Below are 18,782 nucleotides of genomic sequence, written 5' to 3' on the forward strand. Positions count from 1 at the left end.
AGTTGCTGCTTCCTACAGTATGTATCATGCCAGAGGTTGCAGGGGCACACGGAAAAGTTGGCAAAACTATTGAGGCACTCTAGTTGCAAAAGTGAGATTTAACCGGGGTCTTTCTGATTCACAGCTCACTCACTTAACCATCGCACTGCACTAGTTCCTGGCATTTGCTTTTAAGTCAGGGGCGGGAAACCTTTTAACCTTCCAAATGTTGTTGGACTCCCAACATCCCAGCTACCATGGCCAGTGGTCGGGGGTGATGAGAGTTGTAGTCCAACATCATCTGGAGTGCCACATGTTCCCAACTCTTTCTTTACCTTTTTTGGCTCCTACTCTATTCTTCTCAAGCATGCAAATTATTTTACTGTGCTTAGCTCATTCAAGAAGGTTCCCATATTTTCTGATAGGGTTCCTGTGAAATAACTGCTGGACATGGCAGATGAGGGAATGGGAGGCCTTCCAGTTTAAACCAGTCATATTTTAGTCTAACAAATAGTGAGTTGATCAATCAACCACTGAGGTGTATGATTAATCCACAATTTGAATCTTTCCCTCTCATGTCCAGCCCCAAAATTCTATCCACCCCAACGCATTCGCCATTACACTACCTTCAGTGGGGTTTATTTACCTTGTCTCTTAGCTTCTGCTGTCATAACATGCACAGGTGTGGCAATAATGCCAAAGTTGTGCCTATTGCTATTCTACCTCCCCCACTGAGATAACAATGCAATCGCTGTATCTCTGCGTATTACAAAAGGGCGATTATCCATGAGCCAAGGGTCAGAGGAGAAGTTTGGTGCTGAGATTGAAATGCCATCTGCCTTGAGCTAAGATTTTAAGAGATGTGTTTTGAAATCCAGAGCAGTTAACTGAACAAACAATAGTTCTCTTTGTAGAGGGGAGCCACTGTGCGTGTAATATATTGCCAGAAGATACTTGCAAAATCTATTTCCCCCCCCCAAAAAAAGAACAGCTGTAAAATATCTTGCAGTCACATTTTTTAAAATGTGCAGATCTCCAAATCAGACCCAGGTTTCCTTTTCTCCTTGACACCCAACACAATGAAAGTACCATTGTGTTTCGGAAAGTTTTGACAGCCTGGTAGATCCATGACCAGATTGTCAAAGAAGCTCTTCATGCAATTGTTTTTTCAAAGAGCCCGGGAAATGCCTGTCACTACCAGATGAAGTCCTGTGAATGGAGAGCCAATGTTGTTTTCCTGTCCCCTATGCTTTTTGTAGGTTTGCTATGGAATCTCTCCTCCAATGACGAGCTGAAGATCTTGCTGATCCGAGAAGCCCTGCAGCCCTTGACGGAAACCGTTCTCATCCCTTACTCGGGCTGGCCAGACAGAGATTATACGAAATCAAGCATTGTACCTGACCCAGATATCTTCTACAACGCTACAGGATGCCTGAGGTAAGCTGGGTGCAGGGAAAGGGCCTGTCGTTCAGGGGGCAGAAGGTCCCAGGTTCAATCTCCAGGCAAGACTTGAGATGTCCTGAACTCAAGAGCCACTGCTAGTCAATGTAGACGATACTGAGCTAGATGGACCAATGGTCCAACTTGGTCTGGGCAACTTCCTATGATGTCTTGTGTTTTATTTAAACCATAGTAATTTAGTTCTTCGTTTATTTGGTGAAACGGTACCTTTTTTCCCCCATCTTAGACAATCTGGAGGTTTCCCCACAAAGCACTCTAGAATCCATAGAGGGTTTGTTTTTCATCCTGGGCTAGGTCCCTGAAGGCTATTGGACACCCCTTGGTTGTTCTTTAAGGGAGCTTATGCCCAGGCAACCAAGGTCACCACAAATGCAGATGATGCAGGCAAGCATGTTCACTGGCAGGAAGCATCATTATCTGCAGCCCTCAAGAGCTGCTCTGCAACAGTTTCAGCCAAACACTCATCGAACAAAAGCAGCATAGCAGAAAGCCTAAGAAGTAACCCTACCCAAACAAGAAGAAAACATGTAGGCAATATTTGGTCTCATTCATTCTCCCAAAGTATCTAAAACCTGAAAACTTTTAATATCGATTATATTCAAGGCTTCGTACACACCGTGTTGCACTAAAGTAACTCAAATTCTTTGCAGAGGAATAACAGAAAGCTCTGGCAGAAGGAGGATAATCTTTTGGGTTGCAAAGAAAAGGAAGGGGGGACATCACAGGAGATTCTGGAAAGAGGTTTTGCTCTTTGAAAACATTTTTAGAATAAATAAGGTTTCTAAAATGTGTAAAATGGCTGGATATCCCTGCAAGGGAGTGGATCCTGCTGTTTGCTACCTTATATTTTCAGAATTGTAGTTTTAAAAAAATTGTTAAAACTTGAAGTGTGGCACATGTGTCCCTCTACATGTTGGACTAGAACACTCATCATCCCTGGCCATTAAGTGTGCTTTCTGGGGCTGATGGGAGCTGGAGTCCAACTTCTGGAGTGTCACACTCCTGGGCCTAAATTCCCTCCCTCCTGCCTTTGATTTCCCTTTCAGCACTTTCTTGCAATTGATCACTATGGAATCCACTACTCTTTACATTAGGCTGGGCTTAGCATGGTTTGTGCTGTCAAAGGTTCAACATGTGGGCACAGAATTTTGACTCCACGTTTCTCTTTTTCCTCAAGGAAATGCATTTTCTGCCAGGAAAAGCTTTGGGAGCACTTTGGATAATCTAGCAAAAGTTGTGGGTGGGTACAGAGGCCAGGGGCGCAGGTGGCGCTGTGGGTAAACCACAGAGCCTAGGGCTTGCTGATCAGAAGGTCGGCGGTTCGAATCCCCGCGATGGGATGAGCTCCCGTTGCTCGGTCCCAGCTCCTGCCAACCTAGCAGTTCGAAAGCACATCAGAGTGCAAGTAGATAAATAGGTACTGCTCCGGCAGGAAGGTAAATGGCATTTCCATGCACTGTTCTGGTTCGCCAGAAGCGGCTTAGTCATGCTGGCCACATGGCCTGGAAGCTGTACGCCGGCTCCCCGAGCCAATAATGCGAGATGAGCGCCGCAACCCCAGAGTCGGTCACGACTGGACCTAATGGTCAGGGGTCCCTTTACCTTTACAGAGGCCAGCCATCAGGATGTCCAATCATCAGAGGATAGTATTTCCAGGGGAAAGGTGGTTTTTGTTTCTCAGGTCCTTGATCCTTGGTTGCACAATGAAGCAGGCATTGTTTTCTATTGCACACAGTCGTAGCTGAATGGATTCAGTTACGTTCGCCTGGCTGTGGGAGTGCTACAAGGCCACTGATGTAATTCTGCAAAGAATAATTAACCGGGGGGGGGGGCATAGGCTCTTCACTTTAGTAAACTGTAATAAAACAGATATGTGCTTTATTTCACAATGGGTGAGTTTCAGTGTCATAAAAGCTGGCATTCTAATTACTGTGTTGTATGGAATTAAGTTGTAACCTTGATAGTTCTGAACCCTGCCTGTCTTGAAAAGATCTTTCCTAAACCTGCTTCTTGAACTTCACAAAGCAGGCAACTAACTACCATTTCCCTTATCCCAGGACCCTGGAAGGCACTGCTGCCTGGATATAGCTCAGCTCAGGTTCGAAAGGTCTTCCAAGGGTAGAATGTCCTACAACGGGGAAATCCCTTCCTGCCTTCTCCTGATGCTTTGCTATTGCAGAGATGAAAACATAAGGCAGGAGGGGGGGGGGCTTGGCCCTCCATATGGACTACAGCTCCCGTCAGCCTTGACAATTGGTTGTGTTGTGGCTGATGGGAGGTATAGCTGAGCAACATAAAGGTTCCCCATCCCTTGCTTAAAGAGATGCTATCTAAGCCAGGCACCCCCAGACTTCGGCCCTCCAGATGTTTTGGACTACAATTCCCATCATCCCTGACCACTGGTCCTGTTAGCTAGGGATCATGGGAGTTGTAGGCCAAAACATCTGGAGGGCCGCAGTTTGGGGGTGCCTGATCTAAGCTATAGTTTGCCAGCTGCCACCAACTAAGATTTTAAAATACAGGCATGGGTTTGCTGCATTGCCTTGTAGGGAGGGCAATTGTGTTACCCCTGAAAACGTTCTGTATTTCCTTGTATATGCACTAAGCATATGCGGAGCTGCAGGCTCCGGGAGCACTAAAAATATCCCTTTTTATGCCAAATTAACATTCCCAGAGCCTTTCTAATTTGTGACGTTATATATGTTGCGGTGTGTATCTTAAAAGAGAATGAGATCTGCAAAAGCTGGTGTCAGAGCACACAGGGAAACCTGCTGACAAACAAGTTACCTAACTACTTGTACATCTGCCAGATTACAAATCCCTAATTAGTTCTTCCTTTTGTAATATCTGATGCACTTGTTGCTCAGGTGTTTTTTAAAACCTATACCCTGCAGCCTATATTGCATAAAGAAGACTATATTGTTGATGTAATGGTACATTATGCATAACACACCTGAGCTGCTCTTAATAAAGGTTTTAGACTTGCAGAGATAACAGCTGGGCTAAATTATTTGACCCGCCTTTCCAGCAAAAACAAAATTCTAGCAATTTTCAATGAGGGTAGGGTGCTCTTGCTGTTAAGATAAGACAGACGACAGAAGATTTTGAAGTTCTTCTTTTACACAGTTTCGCCAATGCTTTGACCAGTGGTGGTGAGAGCCAGTGTGGTATAGTGGTTAAGAGCTATACTCATAATCTAGGGGACTGGGTTCGCGTCTCCGCTCCTCCACATGCAGCTGCTGGGTGACCTTGGGCTAGTCACACTTCTCTGAAGTCTCTCAGCCCCACTCACCTCACAGAGTGTTTGTTGTGGGGGAGGAAGGGAAAGGAGAATGTTAGCCGCTTTGAGACTTCTTCGGGTAGTGATGAAGCGGGGTATCAAATCCAAACTACTCTTCTTCTTCTTCTTCTTCTTCTTCTTCTTCTTCTTCTTCTTCTTCTTCTTCTTCTTCTTCTTTATGGTGAAATTCAGACCTATGAAATGTCTGAGTGAGATTGACACCGTCACATACTGTCTTTCCAAGGGGAATTGCAGATATTAGTGTAGTGGCAAATTTAGATACAGTATTAGATATTAGTGTAGTGGCAAATTTAGAAGTGCAGGCTCCCACACTAGTGGGCCTGGTGTGGCACAACAACAGAAGTCATTGGGCAATGTCACTGCTTGCCCACGCTTTCTGCGCATGCGTGCTCCTGTTCCTCCACGATTTGCCCATTAAAATGGCATGAAATAACAGTTTGCCTGTATACCACCCCATAGCCCATCAGTTCACACCCACAACTTTCTTGGTTAATGGAGTTGCAAGCAAATTATTTCTGGAGAACAGTTAACACAGAAATGAGTGCAAGACTTCCACCATATTTCCAGGAATAGCTTTTACATTGTGTGAAGACTCAAATACAATACAGAAAGTAACACACACACAAAAATTCCTTCCAGTAGCACCTTAGAGACCAACTAAGTTTGTCATTGGCATGAGCTTTCGTGTGCATGCAAACTTCTTCAGATACACTGAAACAGAAGACACCAGACCCTTATATATAGTGAGAGGGTGGGGAGGGGTATTACTCAGAAGGGTGGTGGGAATGGGTGATTGGCTGATAGGTGTGGATGACTGTTACGGAAAGTAACAGTTAGGGGAACAGAACAAACTTCCATGTGAATGCAGCCATACACGCAGTTTATTGCAGGCAGAATTTGTGTAAGTCTTCGACGAGCTCATTAAATAGTAAAACCAATTTTTGTTGGATGGTTAGGCAACAAGCATGTCCCTTTTGATTTCACTCGCCTTGCCTACCCAGAACACTGTCTGTCTGTGTGTGTGTGTGTGTGTTTTTCTCCCTCCGCTATCAACACAGCTGCTGTTTCAGAGGCCCGGTACCTGATTTGCAGGAACAGGCCTCTCTGTGTACACATTTATCATTTCCTACAACTGATATTGAAGTGACGTTTGTGAATGGCACAACAAATACCAGTTTCTTAATTATATACTGCTCTTCTCAAGGTACATCAATGTTTATCCTCTTTTACTTAAAACTGGGGCCTCCAGCAGAGTTCTTTTTTCTCTCTCTTCGTGCTACCTGATACCTCAGGTGTGGAAACCCTGTGGCCTTCCATAGCTGCTGGACTCCCATCGGCTCTGGGCAGCACAGTTAATGGTGGGGGATGATGGGAGCTAGAGTCCAGCATCATTTGCAGGGCTATTTGTCTGCCATCCCTGTACTTACCTGATCCAGGTAAGTGTGGCATTGCTCTTGGGAATTTCTGAATACAAGGAATGGACTCCGCCATGGAATTATGATCCCTTTGTTAGGTAGATTAGGCTGAGAGATAAATAGGGATCATCCAAGGACATCCAGTGAGTTTTAGGGTTGGGTGATGGTTTGTTCCTGGGTCCTAGTCCATCACTTTAACCCAGGTATAACTTGCATGGTGCTGACCGGATGATGTTGGATTGCAGTTCCCTGAATATGGACCGTGCTGGCTGGGAATAATGGGAGCTAGAGTCCAACAGTTCTGGAGGGCCACCTCATTGGCCAGCCTCACTTTAACCACTGCACTATACTGCCTTTCTGTAGGATTATTTCATGCCAGTACTAGACTGCCTCTGAAAGTGCATTTTATTGTTGTTGTTGAGCTTGCTTCACTTTCCAACTGGGAATAAATTTGGGAAGCAAAGTAAACTTATTTCCTTAGACATTCAAAGTACTAGTTACACGTTTGACATTTTGCCTTTTTGTGTAGTGTTTGTGTTAATTACTGAATAACTGACATAGTGTCCAACACAAGGCTTTCTAAAAAAATTCCTTCAGTAGCACCTTAAAGACCAACTAAGTTTATATTTTGGTATGAGCTTTCGTGTGCAAGCACACTTCTTCAGATACACTGAAAAAGGCTGTGTATCTGAAGAAGTGTGCATGCACACGAAAGCTCATACCAAAATATAAACTTAGTTGGTCTTTAAGGTGCTACTGAAGGAATTTTTTTATTTTGCTTCGACTCAGACCAACACGGCTACCTACCTGTAACAAGGCTTTCTGTTACACTATAAACACCGAAGAATCTGATCTTCTCTTTGGCATGAATTATTCATTCAAATGGGGGGGTTTAAATTTTTTTGTTAAGGCTTACCTCCTTAAAACGTTCTGCTTCAGCTGTTAAACAAGCCGATTTACACAAAGCATGTCCTGCTCTTTCTCTCATGCTCAGATCTCAACATCTTTGTTCTGTAGCCAAAAAAGCAGCCGAAGTACCAGGAGAGGCTGGGAGTTGTATGCCATCTTCCAGTTGCTGAGTTGGGTAACAAATGTAAGCTACTAAAAAAGCACGTAGCAGCTTGTTCACCATAGCACAAGTCCAGTTTTGAAACGTGTGATAGATATACACACCAGTAAGTCAATTTCCTCCTTTTCAGTCCTACGTCTCACATATCCCCATATCACCAGGTGGTACCATCTGCCTTGTTAAAAAACAACAACAGTGGAATAACACTGTTCCAGGGACTGGAGGAGGGTTGTGAGTTTGTGACATCACAGATGTTAGCCAATATGTGCTGTTTATGCCTCAGCATTTCCCATTCAAGCTGAACCACCCAGAAAATCAGCAGAACCATTGTATTTCCAGAGAGAGAAATGCACATGTTGCAGAGCAGCAGGGCCACTGTCAACATCTCTCTTCTGTAACTGCAGCTCCTCACTTTGTTTTGAAATCCGCCCACTGCACTGCTCTTCAAGCATCAGTGTTGAAAACTCCATCCCTATTGTTTTTGTTTTATTTAGCTCTGGCATACCTACAAAACTCTTATCTCTGTGCCCGAGCAAGGCCATGGCAAACATGCTACTGTCAACAAAGCTTGCAAACTGGCAAAAGGAAGAACATGTTCTTTCCAGCAGGCATCTCTGTGTAAAATAGAGCAGAGTGGTGGCTGCTTTAATGCTAGTGATGTTCTGGAAGTCCGTACTTAACCTGAAGCGTACTTAACCTGAAGCGAACTTTCCTATTGAAAGTAATGGAAAGTGGATTAATCCGTTCCAGACGGGTCCGCGGAGTACTTAAACTGAAAGTACTCAAACCGAGGCGTACTTAAACCGAGGTATGACTGTATGTTGCATCAATAGTGCTATGCAGCTTCCAATGGTACTTGCACATTGACTAGTGAAGAGCTTTTGCATAATAATGGAAAGCAAAAATATGGACCGAATTGTTGTAAACGTGCCTGTAGATCCTATGTCTTATGGTAGGAAAATTCTTGCTGTTTCTGGCCTGTTAAAAATTTTAAAGGAGCTTGGATCGGGATAACCATCCAAGACACAACAGCGTTTGGATGAGTTATAACTTTAACAACCCAGTTCTTGGGAAGGTGTGCCTAAGCTCATTGACTCCAGTGAGCTTAGGTACGCCTAAGTCTGCACATTGAGGGTAAACAACACAGCTCTCATCTTTACAGATTGCATCATCAGTGCAAGCAAAGCACTGCATTGGCGTTCCCTGCTGGCTGTTTGAAGAGCTGATTTCCTCCTGTATAAACCAGAGCATTTTCATGCATCTCCAGGCACAAGTGCTGATTTTGCTTTCTTGCCTTTTAAGTGTATCCTTAGGTAGCAACCTGAAGTTGGAGCCCTTCTGCACAGCAACTAGCATCCTCTGCTACAGAAACCGAAACCTGCCATAGAGCTGAAGCTGATTGTACAGCATCCTTGTAACCAATTTTAATTCCCTTTTTGTAGAAACATGAGCTCTGCTGGCCCTGAAGGGAGGAAGAAGATGAGAGAATGTGAAGGGTTGATTGAATCGCTGGTGTATTATATCCAAGGCACCACTGCAGACCACCAGCCGGATGATAAGGTAAGCTTTCCAAACGAAGGGATTTCCTGAGTCTCTAGGACAGGAATAACCAATGTGGTGCCGGATGTTGATGGCCTACAACTCCCATCATCCCTCACCATTGACCATGCTGGTTAGGGCTGATGGGGATTGTGGTGCAGCAACATCTGGAAGTCACCAGATGAGGGAAGGCTGCCCTACTCAGGATCCAGAGCTGACCTGAGACATTACGGTAAATGTTTGCGGCACTTTTCACCTTGGCTACCACTGGAGAAGATCAAGACAACATTGCAATGTTCTGAAATTCTAAGACCAGACATCTAAGTGCCAGTTACAAAAGTGCATTGCAGGTCTTTAGCGGTTGCTTCCGGTTATTTACACAGCCAGAATAATGCACATCTGTTCTCCCTTCCAGGCCACAGAGAACTGTGTGTGCATCCTTCACAATCTCTCCTACCAACTGGAGTCCGAACTCCCTGGTAGCTATGCACAGAATATCTACATGCAAAGAAGAAATGTTCCTACCAGCGACAGCAGCATTGGATGCTTTGGAACAAGGAGCAGGAAAGCGAAGCAGGTAATAAGAGGGCTGTTATTTGGGGAAGGAGCTTCAAGCAGCTTAGTTTGCAGAGGACACGTTTGCATGCAGAAGGTCCCATTTCTAGGTAGAGTAGGGCTGTGCAAGACCCTGGTCTGAAACCCTTTAAGAGTGCTGCTGCCAGGCTACTCCAGAAGCATTTGCTCTGAAGGCAACAGCATCCAGATCGGGGGGGGGGGAGGGAGGAGAGAGAGAGGTTCATGGCAGCTCCTGCCACAGCTGACAATGTGCTTCATTGATCCAGCTGCACAGAGCGAGGGGGCTGGTGAATGGGCAGCCCTACCTTTCAGTGAGGAAATTAAAATAGATGGCCTTGTGGTCCCTTCTGATGCTGTGACAAAATGGTTCAGCTTAACGTCTAGTTCCCGCTAAGCCTCATCCTGCAAGGATTTTCAGACAGCCTTTCACTCTGATTCAGGGTTACTGATTTAGGATTGGCAGCCCATTGTTAGGAGGCATTAGCGCTGGGCTCCTTTTTGGTTAGATCCGGAAAGGTGAGTCTCGCTGGGGTTTTTTTTAAACTGTTTTGTTTCTGGTTTTGTTTCTGTTTAATGCACCTGCATGTTTAGCAGCAGCAGGACCTGCCGCTCCCTGAGGAAAAGAGCAACCCCCGAGGTGTTGAAACCCTCTGGCATTCCACCCTGATAAGGATATACCTGTCCTTAATAGCAAAAAGCACAAGGAACTTTACCCAGGAAGCATCGCTGGGAGCTTTGCAGAACCTCACAGCGGGAAGTGGACCTGTAAGTAGAAAGAGAGGGGGATTCCCCCTTTTATCTTGCTTTCCTTTCAGCCCCTCCCCTGTAGTTCAATATGTTTTTGATGACCTCATGAGAGAGATTTACAGTTTCCTGCTGTATTGGCTCTCAATACAGAGAGCCAGTGAGGTGTAGTGGTTACAGCACTGGACCAGGACCTGGGGGAGAACTATGTTTGCCTCCTTGATCTTCCAGTAAATATCATCTAAAGAAATGCTTTTCACATTGTTCAGGAAAGGAGATCTGATTCTAAACTTTCAGGGCCAGAGTCGGGGGTTGGAATTGTTGGGCCCCCATCTCAACAGGATTGCCGGAGCTCCCTGGTGCCAGCGGTGGGTCCTCTCTTGCCATGGCTACCTATTCACCCACTCCATCTCTCTGCCTCCAGAAGGAGAGGACCAGAGAACAATGGAAGAGAGGAAGTAGAAGGAACAGGAGCTGCCACCAGCTCATTTGCCTGCCATTTTCTCCCTTGGCAGCAGTGGAGGGTTGTTACTAGAAGCAGAGGCAGAACAGGGTGGCAACTGCAGGAAGGAAGAGAAGAGGGCCCCTTGCTCAACAGACACGCACACAAACCTGAGGACCTAAAGCCATCACTGTCCCCTGTGCTGTGATATATATATATATATATATTTCTACCCCATCCTCTTTCAAACGAGCTTCAGGTGGCATATGTTTTTATCCTCACAACAACCCTGTTCAGAGAATCTGTGATCCTCCAGGTGCTGTTGGACTCCAACTCCCATCAGCCCCAGCCAAGATGGCCAACGCTTATGGAGCTGTAGTTCAGCACAGGTTCCCTATCCCTGCCCTAGTCTGATATACTGCTCCATGCTGGATCTCGCATCATTCTCCTGCTGTGCCTTCGCCACTTAACTGTGCTCCCCAATGTTAGTTGAGTAGCAGCCATCAATGCTGTTGCATCAACCAAAGAAGTTTCTTCTGAGACCAGCTGCACTGTTTCTGACCAGGCTATTCCCTTTCCTGTCTGCTGTGTGTAGGGGGCAGGCGGCAATATTGTTGCGGGAGCGTCTTGCAAAGGCTGAGATGGAACTGGGGTGTCCTATTAGGTGTCTAGCACAGTTCTGGAACTGAATTAGCTCTAAGGTCTCTCAGTGTCATGCAATGAAATTATAATTGGTTTAGACCAGTTCAGCTGGCATGGCTGCACTCAAAAAGATCCTGGCAACTATAGTTGGATATGGGAGCTGAGAATTCCTGTCGCTTACCATAGAGCAGATGCTGTCCTTGGGAGAGGGAATGGTTTGTAAACCTGCTAAGTCTATGGTGTAGACATGTTTTAGCAATGTGGTGTCCTCCAGATGTTGTTGGACTACAACTCCCATCATCTCTGACAACTGGCCGTGCTGGCTGGAGCTGATGGGACAACATGTCAAAGGCACCGTATTGGTTGTCCCTGCCTTAACGACTCTTTGGTCATTGAACAACAATCACCACCTATCCAAAAGAAAAGGGTGCGTTCCGTGAACTGGTGGTTTCGCTTATGCCTGAAGAAGCTGTGTGTGTATTTTCTGACAGATGCCATTTGGAGTAGCCCAAGTCATTGTCAAGAAGGCCAACGGCCTCCCAAGTATTCGAAACATGCTGCATGTGAGCTGCCCAAGCGTAAAGAAAACGGCCGTCTCCTTGCTCAGGAACTTGTCTCGCAACACCTCGCTGCAGAATGAAATAGGTAAATAAATGTGCAGTGACTGGCCAAAATTACTTCGATGTCAGATTACTGTTAAATGCATAGTAAGTATATAAACAAAGTTTGATTAATCCCCTTCCATTGATAATAGCAATAATAAAGGTTTGCCTTAATAAACAATCACAGCTGTGTGTGTGGACTTCGTTCAACTTAATGTTTTCTATCTGGGATGATAGAGAGGTTTAGTCTGTGATGGTTGTTTCCATTAGCTCTATAATGGCATTCAAATCCTGTTCACACAAGGGAATCACTTCTGCTGTGCCCCACTCCAGAACAAATAACCCCAGCACATTTAAGTCCATAGATAGTTTAATCAGTCAAGAGGAATGTTTTCACCTGGCACCTAAAAATATGTAATGGCAGTGCCAGTGAACCTCTCTGGGGAGAGCATTCCACAAGCGGGGAGCCACCACAGAAAAGGCCCGTTCTCATGTTGCCACCCTCCGGACCTCTCGTGGAGGGGACACATAAAGAAAGTCCTCAGGTGATCTCAGCGGACCCTCCTGCTCATCCTAGTGAGTGGGGCCCCTAGATGCATAGTAGATCACTGGTAAACGGAAGCCAACCTCTGGATAAACCTAATGAAAAAGTGTCACGCCCCATAAAGTTTTTATGGAGTAAGCACCTTTAAAGAAAGCTGCATCTAAAGTGCTTTGCAAATTAAAAATGCTGAATATTACTTGCTGGATACTGTTTGAGCAGACAGCTGCAGAGCTTTAAACTTGAGCATTCTAAGGGCACATCCTGTTTCACCTTCCAGCCAGAGAAGTGTTGCCAGATTTGGTCGCCGTGCTTCCAGATGCTGCCCCAACCTCTGACATTGCCAACGAGACCACGGCTTCCACTTGCTACGCTTTATACAACCTGACTCAGAACAGCTCCCAGAATGCTCGGCTTCTCTTGAACTCTGATGGCATCTCAAAGGTTCTGAACATCAACTTGAGTGACAGGTGAGCCATTTTCATATATACCTGCCCCCCTCCCCCCAAAAAAGCACAAAATAAGCAGTGTCCCCAGCATTGTCCTGCTGTCCAGAGATCCCTTTGTGGCATCCCTGCAGTGCTAAAGAACTACCTCGTTTCAGGGCAATACTTGGCATGCTCTGTTCTGAGCAATTATTTGCTTGGGTTGGCATCAGCATGCAATTGAGTTTAGTGAGTGGTTTGATTGATATAAAATACATTTCAAGAGGTTGCACTTGAGTGAGAACTATGTTTCCTTTATTACTGTTTCTGCTTGCAGTTATGTGGTCCAGTTACTATATCCCTTTGTTCTCTTATAGAATCACTGGCATTGTAGGCCTAGTTCTCAAACCCATGCCAGTGTCGTGCCATTTCCAACTTTTAAATATTCCTAAAATGCATCCGTTTCAATCTCCCTCCACTAGAAATATTTTAGTCTCTCATTCCTTCTTGTCTTTTTCTTAGCCACACTTCTTTACCATGGCATTTGATACTAGAGACAGACAGATATTCTTTCCTATCCTCTTGAGTAGGGTTATTTGCTTTCAACTGATTTTTAAACTGTATTTTTAAAATTGATGTAATCCATCCTGTGATCTCATGGTGAAGGAGGGATAAGAAATTAATTAAACAAATAACAACAACAATAATAATGGGGATTTCATCTAACTAAACCCATTGAAGTTAATGGAATCTAAGTTAATCATGTGTATTTAACTTCTCTGTTTTGCATAACTAGCATTGGATACAACCCAATAATAATTGTCCCTCTTTTATTCTTTAAATAAAAGAAGCTTTTCTGTGTCTTATTTTGCCCACATTTCTTCATTACACTCCCACTGTTGCTCTCTATTTGTTTACTGCAGCATGTGCTCCTGCCCTTTTTCTTTTAAATATCTTCACACTTTCTTCTCTAGACTCTCTTTCCCATTTGCCTTCTCATCATCTTGATTCTGCCAAAATCCCTTCCTCCTTGCTAAACCTCAGGTTGTTGTTGTTGTTTAGTCGTTTAGTCATGTCCGACTCTTCGTGACCCCATGGACCATAGCACGCCAGGCACTCCTGTCTTCCACTGCCTCCCGCAGTTTGGTCAAACTCATGTTCATAACCTCAGGTTATGATTTGTATTTCGTGACTCTGCATCACCCCTTCTCCAACTCCCCTTTCTCTTTGGCAACTCACTGCTTCCTGAGATCCACCTTAAAGATCTCCTCCTCCTTCTTCTGTATATACGTACCTACCCAGACATTGAGTTCCTCTTGAGGGCTTGGTTCAAGGTGCCGTTGCCAAGTGAAATGAGGTAAGCAAGTACCAAAGTGAAGGTCTGTCTAGGCCTCTAAGGGTTGGTACCTCCGCAGAGAGGCTCACGTGCTGCTTTATCCATGGTATTTTTAGTGACAGGTGAAGGAAGACCTTTTTATTCACCTAGGCTGTGTTTTAGATCAGCTATCTAAACTACTTTATACCCAGGCAATGGGCAGCTGTATGAATTTAATGAGTATTAAACTAATAATAATCTACATGTCTCATTCCTTGTGTTTCTTTCCTTTCTTACCATTTAACCTAGATTCCCTCCCTCTTCATTCCCCCTTTCTGTTATGTATCTTCCTGTGTCTTTTGAGACTCAATGCCCCATGGACAAAGCCTTTTTTTTTCTTCACTTAGCTGAGCTGCTTTGCAAATAATGCTGATTGCTGCTGTTATTATTCTCCTCCACAGCAAAGCCGGCAGAGCTGCTTCCATTCTCTTGTATTCTTTATGGTCTCATCCTGATCTCCACAGTGCCTACAAAAAGGTAAGCTGTCAACTACCTCTGGGGCAATGACCTCCCTATTGGTCACAGTTGTTGTTTTTCATTTGATTTTAAGTATTACAGGTCTGTTTGCAAAGTCAATTCTCTAACAGCGCAATCCTAACCACGTCTGCTCTCAAGTAAGTCCTTATTTAATTCATTGGTGCTTACTCCCAGTTAAGTGTGTTAGGGTTGTACCCTTAGCCTTCAAGAGACAAGCCAGTGGCACATTTTCTCTAATTTAATACTTCAATTTAAAAGTATAATCATTAAAGCAAAGTTCAGTCAGCGTTTCATAATAAAATGAAGCAGTTTCTTCTCTGAACTTGTAGTCCGCATTTCATTAAAAGTATTAATTTCCTGTCTCCCCTTTCTTACCCAAATATCCTGGAAGTTTAGACATAAAGTTCTCAAGAAAGCTGTTTGCCTAGTACTGTTTGCATGTCTTCCTCCAAGCCACGTGGTCAGCTCTGTAGAGAGGTCTGAAACAAACGTAGTTTTCTGCATCATGCACACAGATCCATCTTGCCCAAACAACCTCAGCTCCGTGTGTTCATGGATGACCCTGGGTTCTAATGTTGTGAAAGCAGAAGAATTTAAACTCTCTTGGTTTAATCTCTCTTATTTTTTTCATTTACAAGGCTAACTTCAAGAAGACTGATTTCATCAATAACAAGACAATAAGAGCCTACAATTCACTGAAAGACTGAAAAGTAGCCAACAAAGACCTTGAGGACTGATGAGACCATGCAGGAAATGGTATTACCATATCTTCAGCATTAACTCACCAGCAAGAGCTGCATGGCATCCTCCAAGAGACTGATTTTATACTTTCCAAAGGATAACCAGAAGAAAGTGCTCCCTCCCTTCCCAGATATTCTCTGCCTTACACCACTGCTTCTTATTCCTTTTGAACTCAAGGCTCATTTGCAAATCCTGTGGCCATTCAAGTTGCATCAAAGTAACTAATTTGAGTACGAACTCTGATATTTACAACCTTTCACACATTATATGTTGGTCCACATTTGGACAAGGATCAACTCAGTATCCTGGTTTTATATTATGAGAAACTAAATAACCAAAGAAAATGGGATTTTGGAAATTTCTATGAATTTTTTTTTTGCTTGCTGTTTTTTGCTATGCTATGCCTAACTACTAATCAGTGCTTCCTACAAAACTGCCCTAATCTGCCAGATCTGTTGAAAAATGGAGGCAGATTCTTTATAGACTGCTTTTGAAACATTTTCCTGGGCTGTTGTGGGGGTTTTTTTAGCATAATGCTTCAATTGCCATTGCCACATGTGTGTGTGTGTGTGTTTGCTAAAACCTAACTTTCTAGCAATGTGGAAGTGAAAGAATGTACCAATGGAGCTATTTTTAAAATGCCTGTGAACTTGGGGGTTCCCCTTTTGTAGTTCTTTTAGACAGCCACACTTGTGTGAGTGTCCCAAATCACAAGACTATTCAGTCTGAGGACTCAACCAATTAATGTTTCGTGTGTGGTTATTTCTTCCCTTTTCCTTAAGTTTGCCAGCTGGACAGGAAAATGTCCTGACTTGCTGCAGTAGCTTGGTCTGCAAAAATCAACCAGGGATGTTTATCGCAGCATAGAGATAGCATCATTGCTTGCTAAAAGAGGTGTTCAGATGACCTGGCTCACATGCTCAGAGAATGGGCAGGGCAGGAGGGGAGGAGGGGCACCGGAACTAGCCCTGCTCCCTTCTAGCAAAATGTTTGCCAGCTACATATCTCCAACATGTGAGCATTTAAAGAAGACCTATAGCAGGCACGTCCAACAGGTAGATCGTGATCTACCAGTAGATCACTGGACTTCTGTGGTAGATCACTGGCTCCCCCCAAAGAAGCTCAACAAGTTTGGCTCCCCTAAAAGAAGCTCATCATTTTTTCCCTGCACCCCTAAAAACTGTGGCTTTCCCCCTCCCTAAAAAAGTTCAAGAACTTTGACCTGAACCCCTAAAAGGGGGGTAGATCACTGCCAGTTTTTAGCTCTGTGAGTAGATCGCAGTCTCTTTGGAGTTGGCCACCCCTGACCTATAGGAATGTACCACTGGAGGTGCATAGAGGCCTTTCTCACACATGTGCTGAATGCAGAGACAGTGGGGGCATGGCTGCCAGGCATTCAGGCAATGAGACTAAGTCTCTATCAAACAGTATTGGAACAAATGGGGGGAAGGTCCCCTGGAACCATTTTCGCCATGTCTTCCAGTTGCTGTTAGACAGGAGTAAGGAACCTGTTAGAAACAAATAGGCAACCTGCTTTTCACCTGTGCCTCTAGGAGCAGGCTTGGTCTTCCAGCTTTTCAGCCAGGTTTTGCAGCGGTGCCTTCTAAGAGCCGCTTGATCTGCAGCAGAAAATGGGGGTTGAAGTTTGTCCTCACGCTGTGAGAAGCTTCTCCTGCTCATTCTTTGCAATTGAAGGTGCAAGTGCAGAGGCCAGCTGAACATCTCGCAGCCCTACAGGAGCCTGACATTCTGAAACGAAGCAGTCCAAGCTTTCCCCCTTGCTTTATCTTCCTGCCAGAATAAGTACGGTATGTTCTGCCACATTTCTATGTATCACTGCTGCTGTTAAAGGCACAGGAGCAGGGAAGTTGACAAGTTTCTACTACTTCAATGATTAGCAAGAGTGCAACTCAATGAGCAAAACTTCATCCTCTTGTTGCATGAGAATTGCCCGCATTCCCTTGAGTACGGGCAGAAGCTGCTTTCTTTTGGCTCATTTCAACCGCTAGGAAAGGTTTCTCCTGCTCATTTTCTGCATGGCATGAGCTGTTAAAAGCAAAGGATCCAAGGCCATAAAAGAGGTTGGTGACACAGCAGTTGTCTGCTGTTTCCTATATCAAGCAAATGAAAGTATGGATTGTTGGTTTTTCTTTCTTCAAAAAATGAGAAATATAATTATGAATTTTTGAATTGCCCTTGACACTCCTCTCAAGTGGTGATTACAAGCATACAATTAAAACTGCTAAAAAATGGTTTTGAAAACAGTTCAAAGAAACCTTGAAAGTAGGTGTTCATCTTCTATTGTTTATAAACCTAAGGCAGACACCTTTTCATACAACTGGAAAAGCTTGTTGAAACAAAAATGTCTCCATGATTTACAGAAAGTAGGGAGTGGGTACCTGTCATAGCTCAGCAGGGGCGCTGCTCAGCGAAACGGGGGCAGCCACACTGAGAGCGCTGCTCTGAGTTACTGTCCAGCATATATCTGGTATTTGGAGGACTTTGGAATATGTGGAAGAAACTCTTCCACATATTGCAGTGACCTACTTATAGGGCATTGTTTATTAAAATATTCTGGCATCATCCTTTATATGCAATAAGGTACACAAAACCAATATATAAATAAAAAAAATTACAGTTCAGAATAAAACAGCAGCCACTAGGCCAATGGCAAATAGACTTAAAAAGAATCCACCAGCCTGCAAAAAGTCTTTGGATAATAAATAGGTTTTTAGGAAAGCCCCTCAATTGCATCAGCACAGATAGCTCCGCTGTGGTTGTTCGCTTATTCCAGCTTTGAATTTCCTCACCTGAATTCATTGTTGGGTACTTTTAGAAATCTGGAGTGCGCTCTGCTTTTTCTCAGGTTTCCTTTGGGCTTTTTTAAAATGGGATTATCAATGTGTGTGTGTGTGTCTGTTCCCTAAAAATGCAATCCTGTATGTGCCTACTCGGAACATAGACCTGTTAGGTGATGCCTACTTGGAGTAGACAGAATGAGATGGATGGACTTGTTACTGTTGATTTTAATGAAGTATGACCAATGTTGGATATCACCTGTTGGGTTCAGTAGGCTTGCTCTCAGGTAAGTGTGTGTTGTGCAGGTGGGCCTCAGCCACATTTCAAAAGCAATCAGTTCAGACCTCTTCCTCTTTCCTAGCAACTTGTGGGGCAGGGAGAGCGATAGACAAGTGAGTCCCTCTGCATCCATACCCACCCATTGCATCCACTGGCATCCAGGTGGAAATGTGGCCCTCGAAAGAAAAATGTCTTCCTCTACTAAGAAGGACAGCACTCTCTAGGTCAGGGGTTCCCAACAAAATTTTCTCAAGGACCCCTCATCGAGCCGCTATTGTGACAAGGACCCCCATTAATTCCTAATCCTAAAATTAAAAAGTGAGAGCCAAATTAAGAGTCTTTTTATATTTTATATTTATATGTTTTTTTACAGTT

The 18,782-nt window shown here is 44.2% G+C and overlaps 1 protein-coding gene across 2 annotated transcripts in view; it reads left to right on the top strand.

The window, feature by feature from the left end:
- The window catches only part of PKP2 (plakophilin 2), a 50,013-nt gene extending 33,943 nt beyond the window's left edge, over nucleotides 1-16,070 (top strand). Inside the window, exons 6-13 of one of the 2 annotated variants that reach the window (XM_035128528.2) lie at nucleotides 1,239-1,416; nucleotides 8,668-8,785; nucleotides 9,180-9,341; nucleotides 9,935-10,105; nucleotides 11,660-11,813; nucleotides 12,592-12,781; nucleotides 14,513-14,588; nucleotides 15,227-16,070. In XM_035128528.2, the coding sequence (XP_034984419.1) occupies nucleotides 1,239-1,416; nucleotides 8,668-8,785; nucleotides 9,180-9,341; nucleotides 9,935-10,105; nucleotides 11,660-11,813; nucleotides 12,592-12,781; nucleotides 14,513-14,588; nucleotides 15,227-15,295 (1,118 nt within the window). In that variant the 3' untranslated portion in view covers nucleotides 15,296-16,070. Of the gene's footprint in view, nucleotides 1-1,238; nucleotides 1,417-8,667; nucleotides 8,786-9,179; nucleotides 9,342-9,931; nucleotides 10,106-11,659; nucleotides 11,814-12,591; nucleotides 12,782-14,512; nucleotides 14,589-15,226 lie in introns of both variants that reach the window. The other variant, XM_035128527.2, reaches the window with a different exon arrangement.
- Nucleotides 16,071-18,782: the final 2,712 nt, after the last annotated feature.

Source organism: Zootoca vivipara, chromosome 10 (assembly GCF_963506605.1).
Source record: "Zootoca vivipara chromosome 10, rZooViv1.1, whole genome shotgun sequence".
Classification (NCBI taxonomy): Eukaryota; Metazoa; Chordata; class Lepidosauria; order Squamata; family Lacertidae; genus Zootoca; species Zootoca vivipara.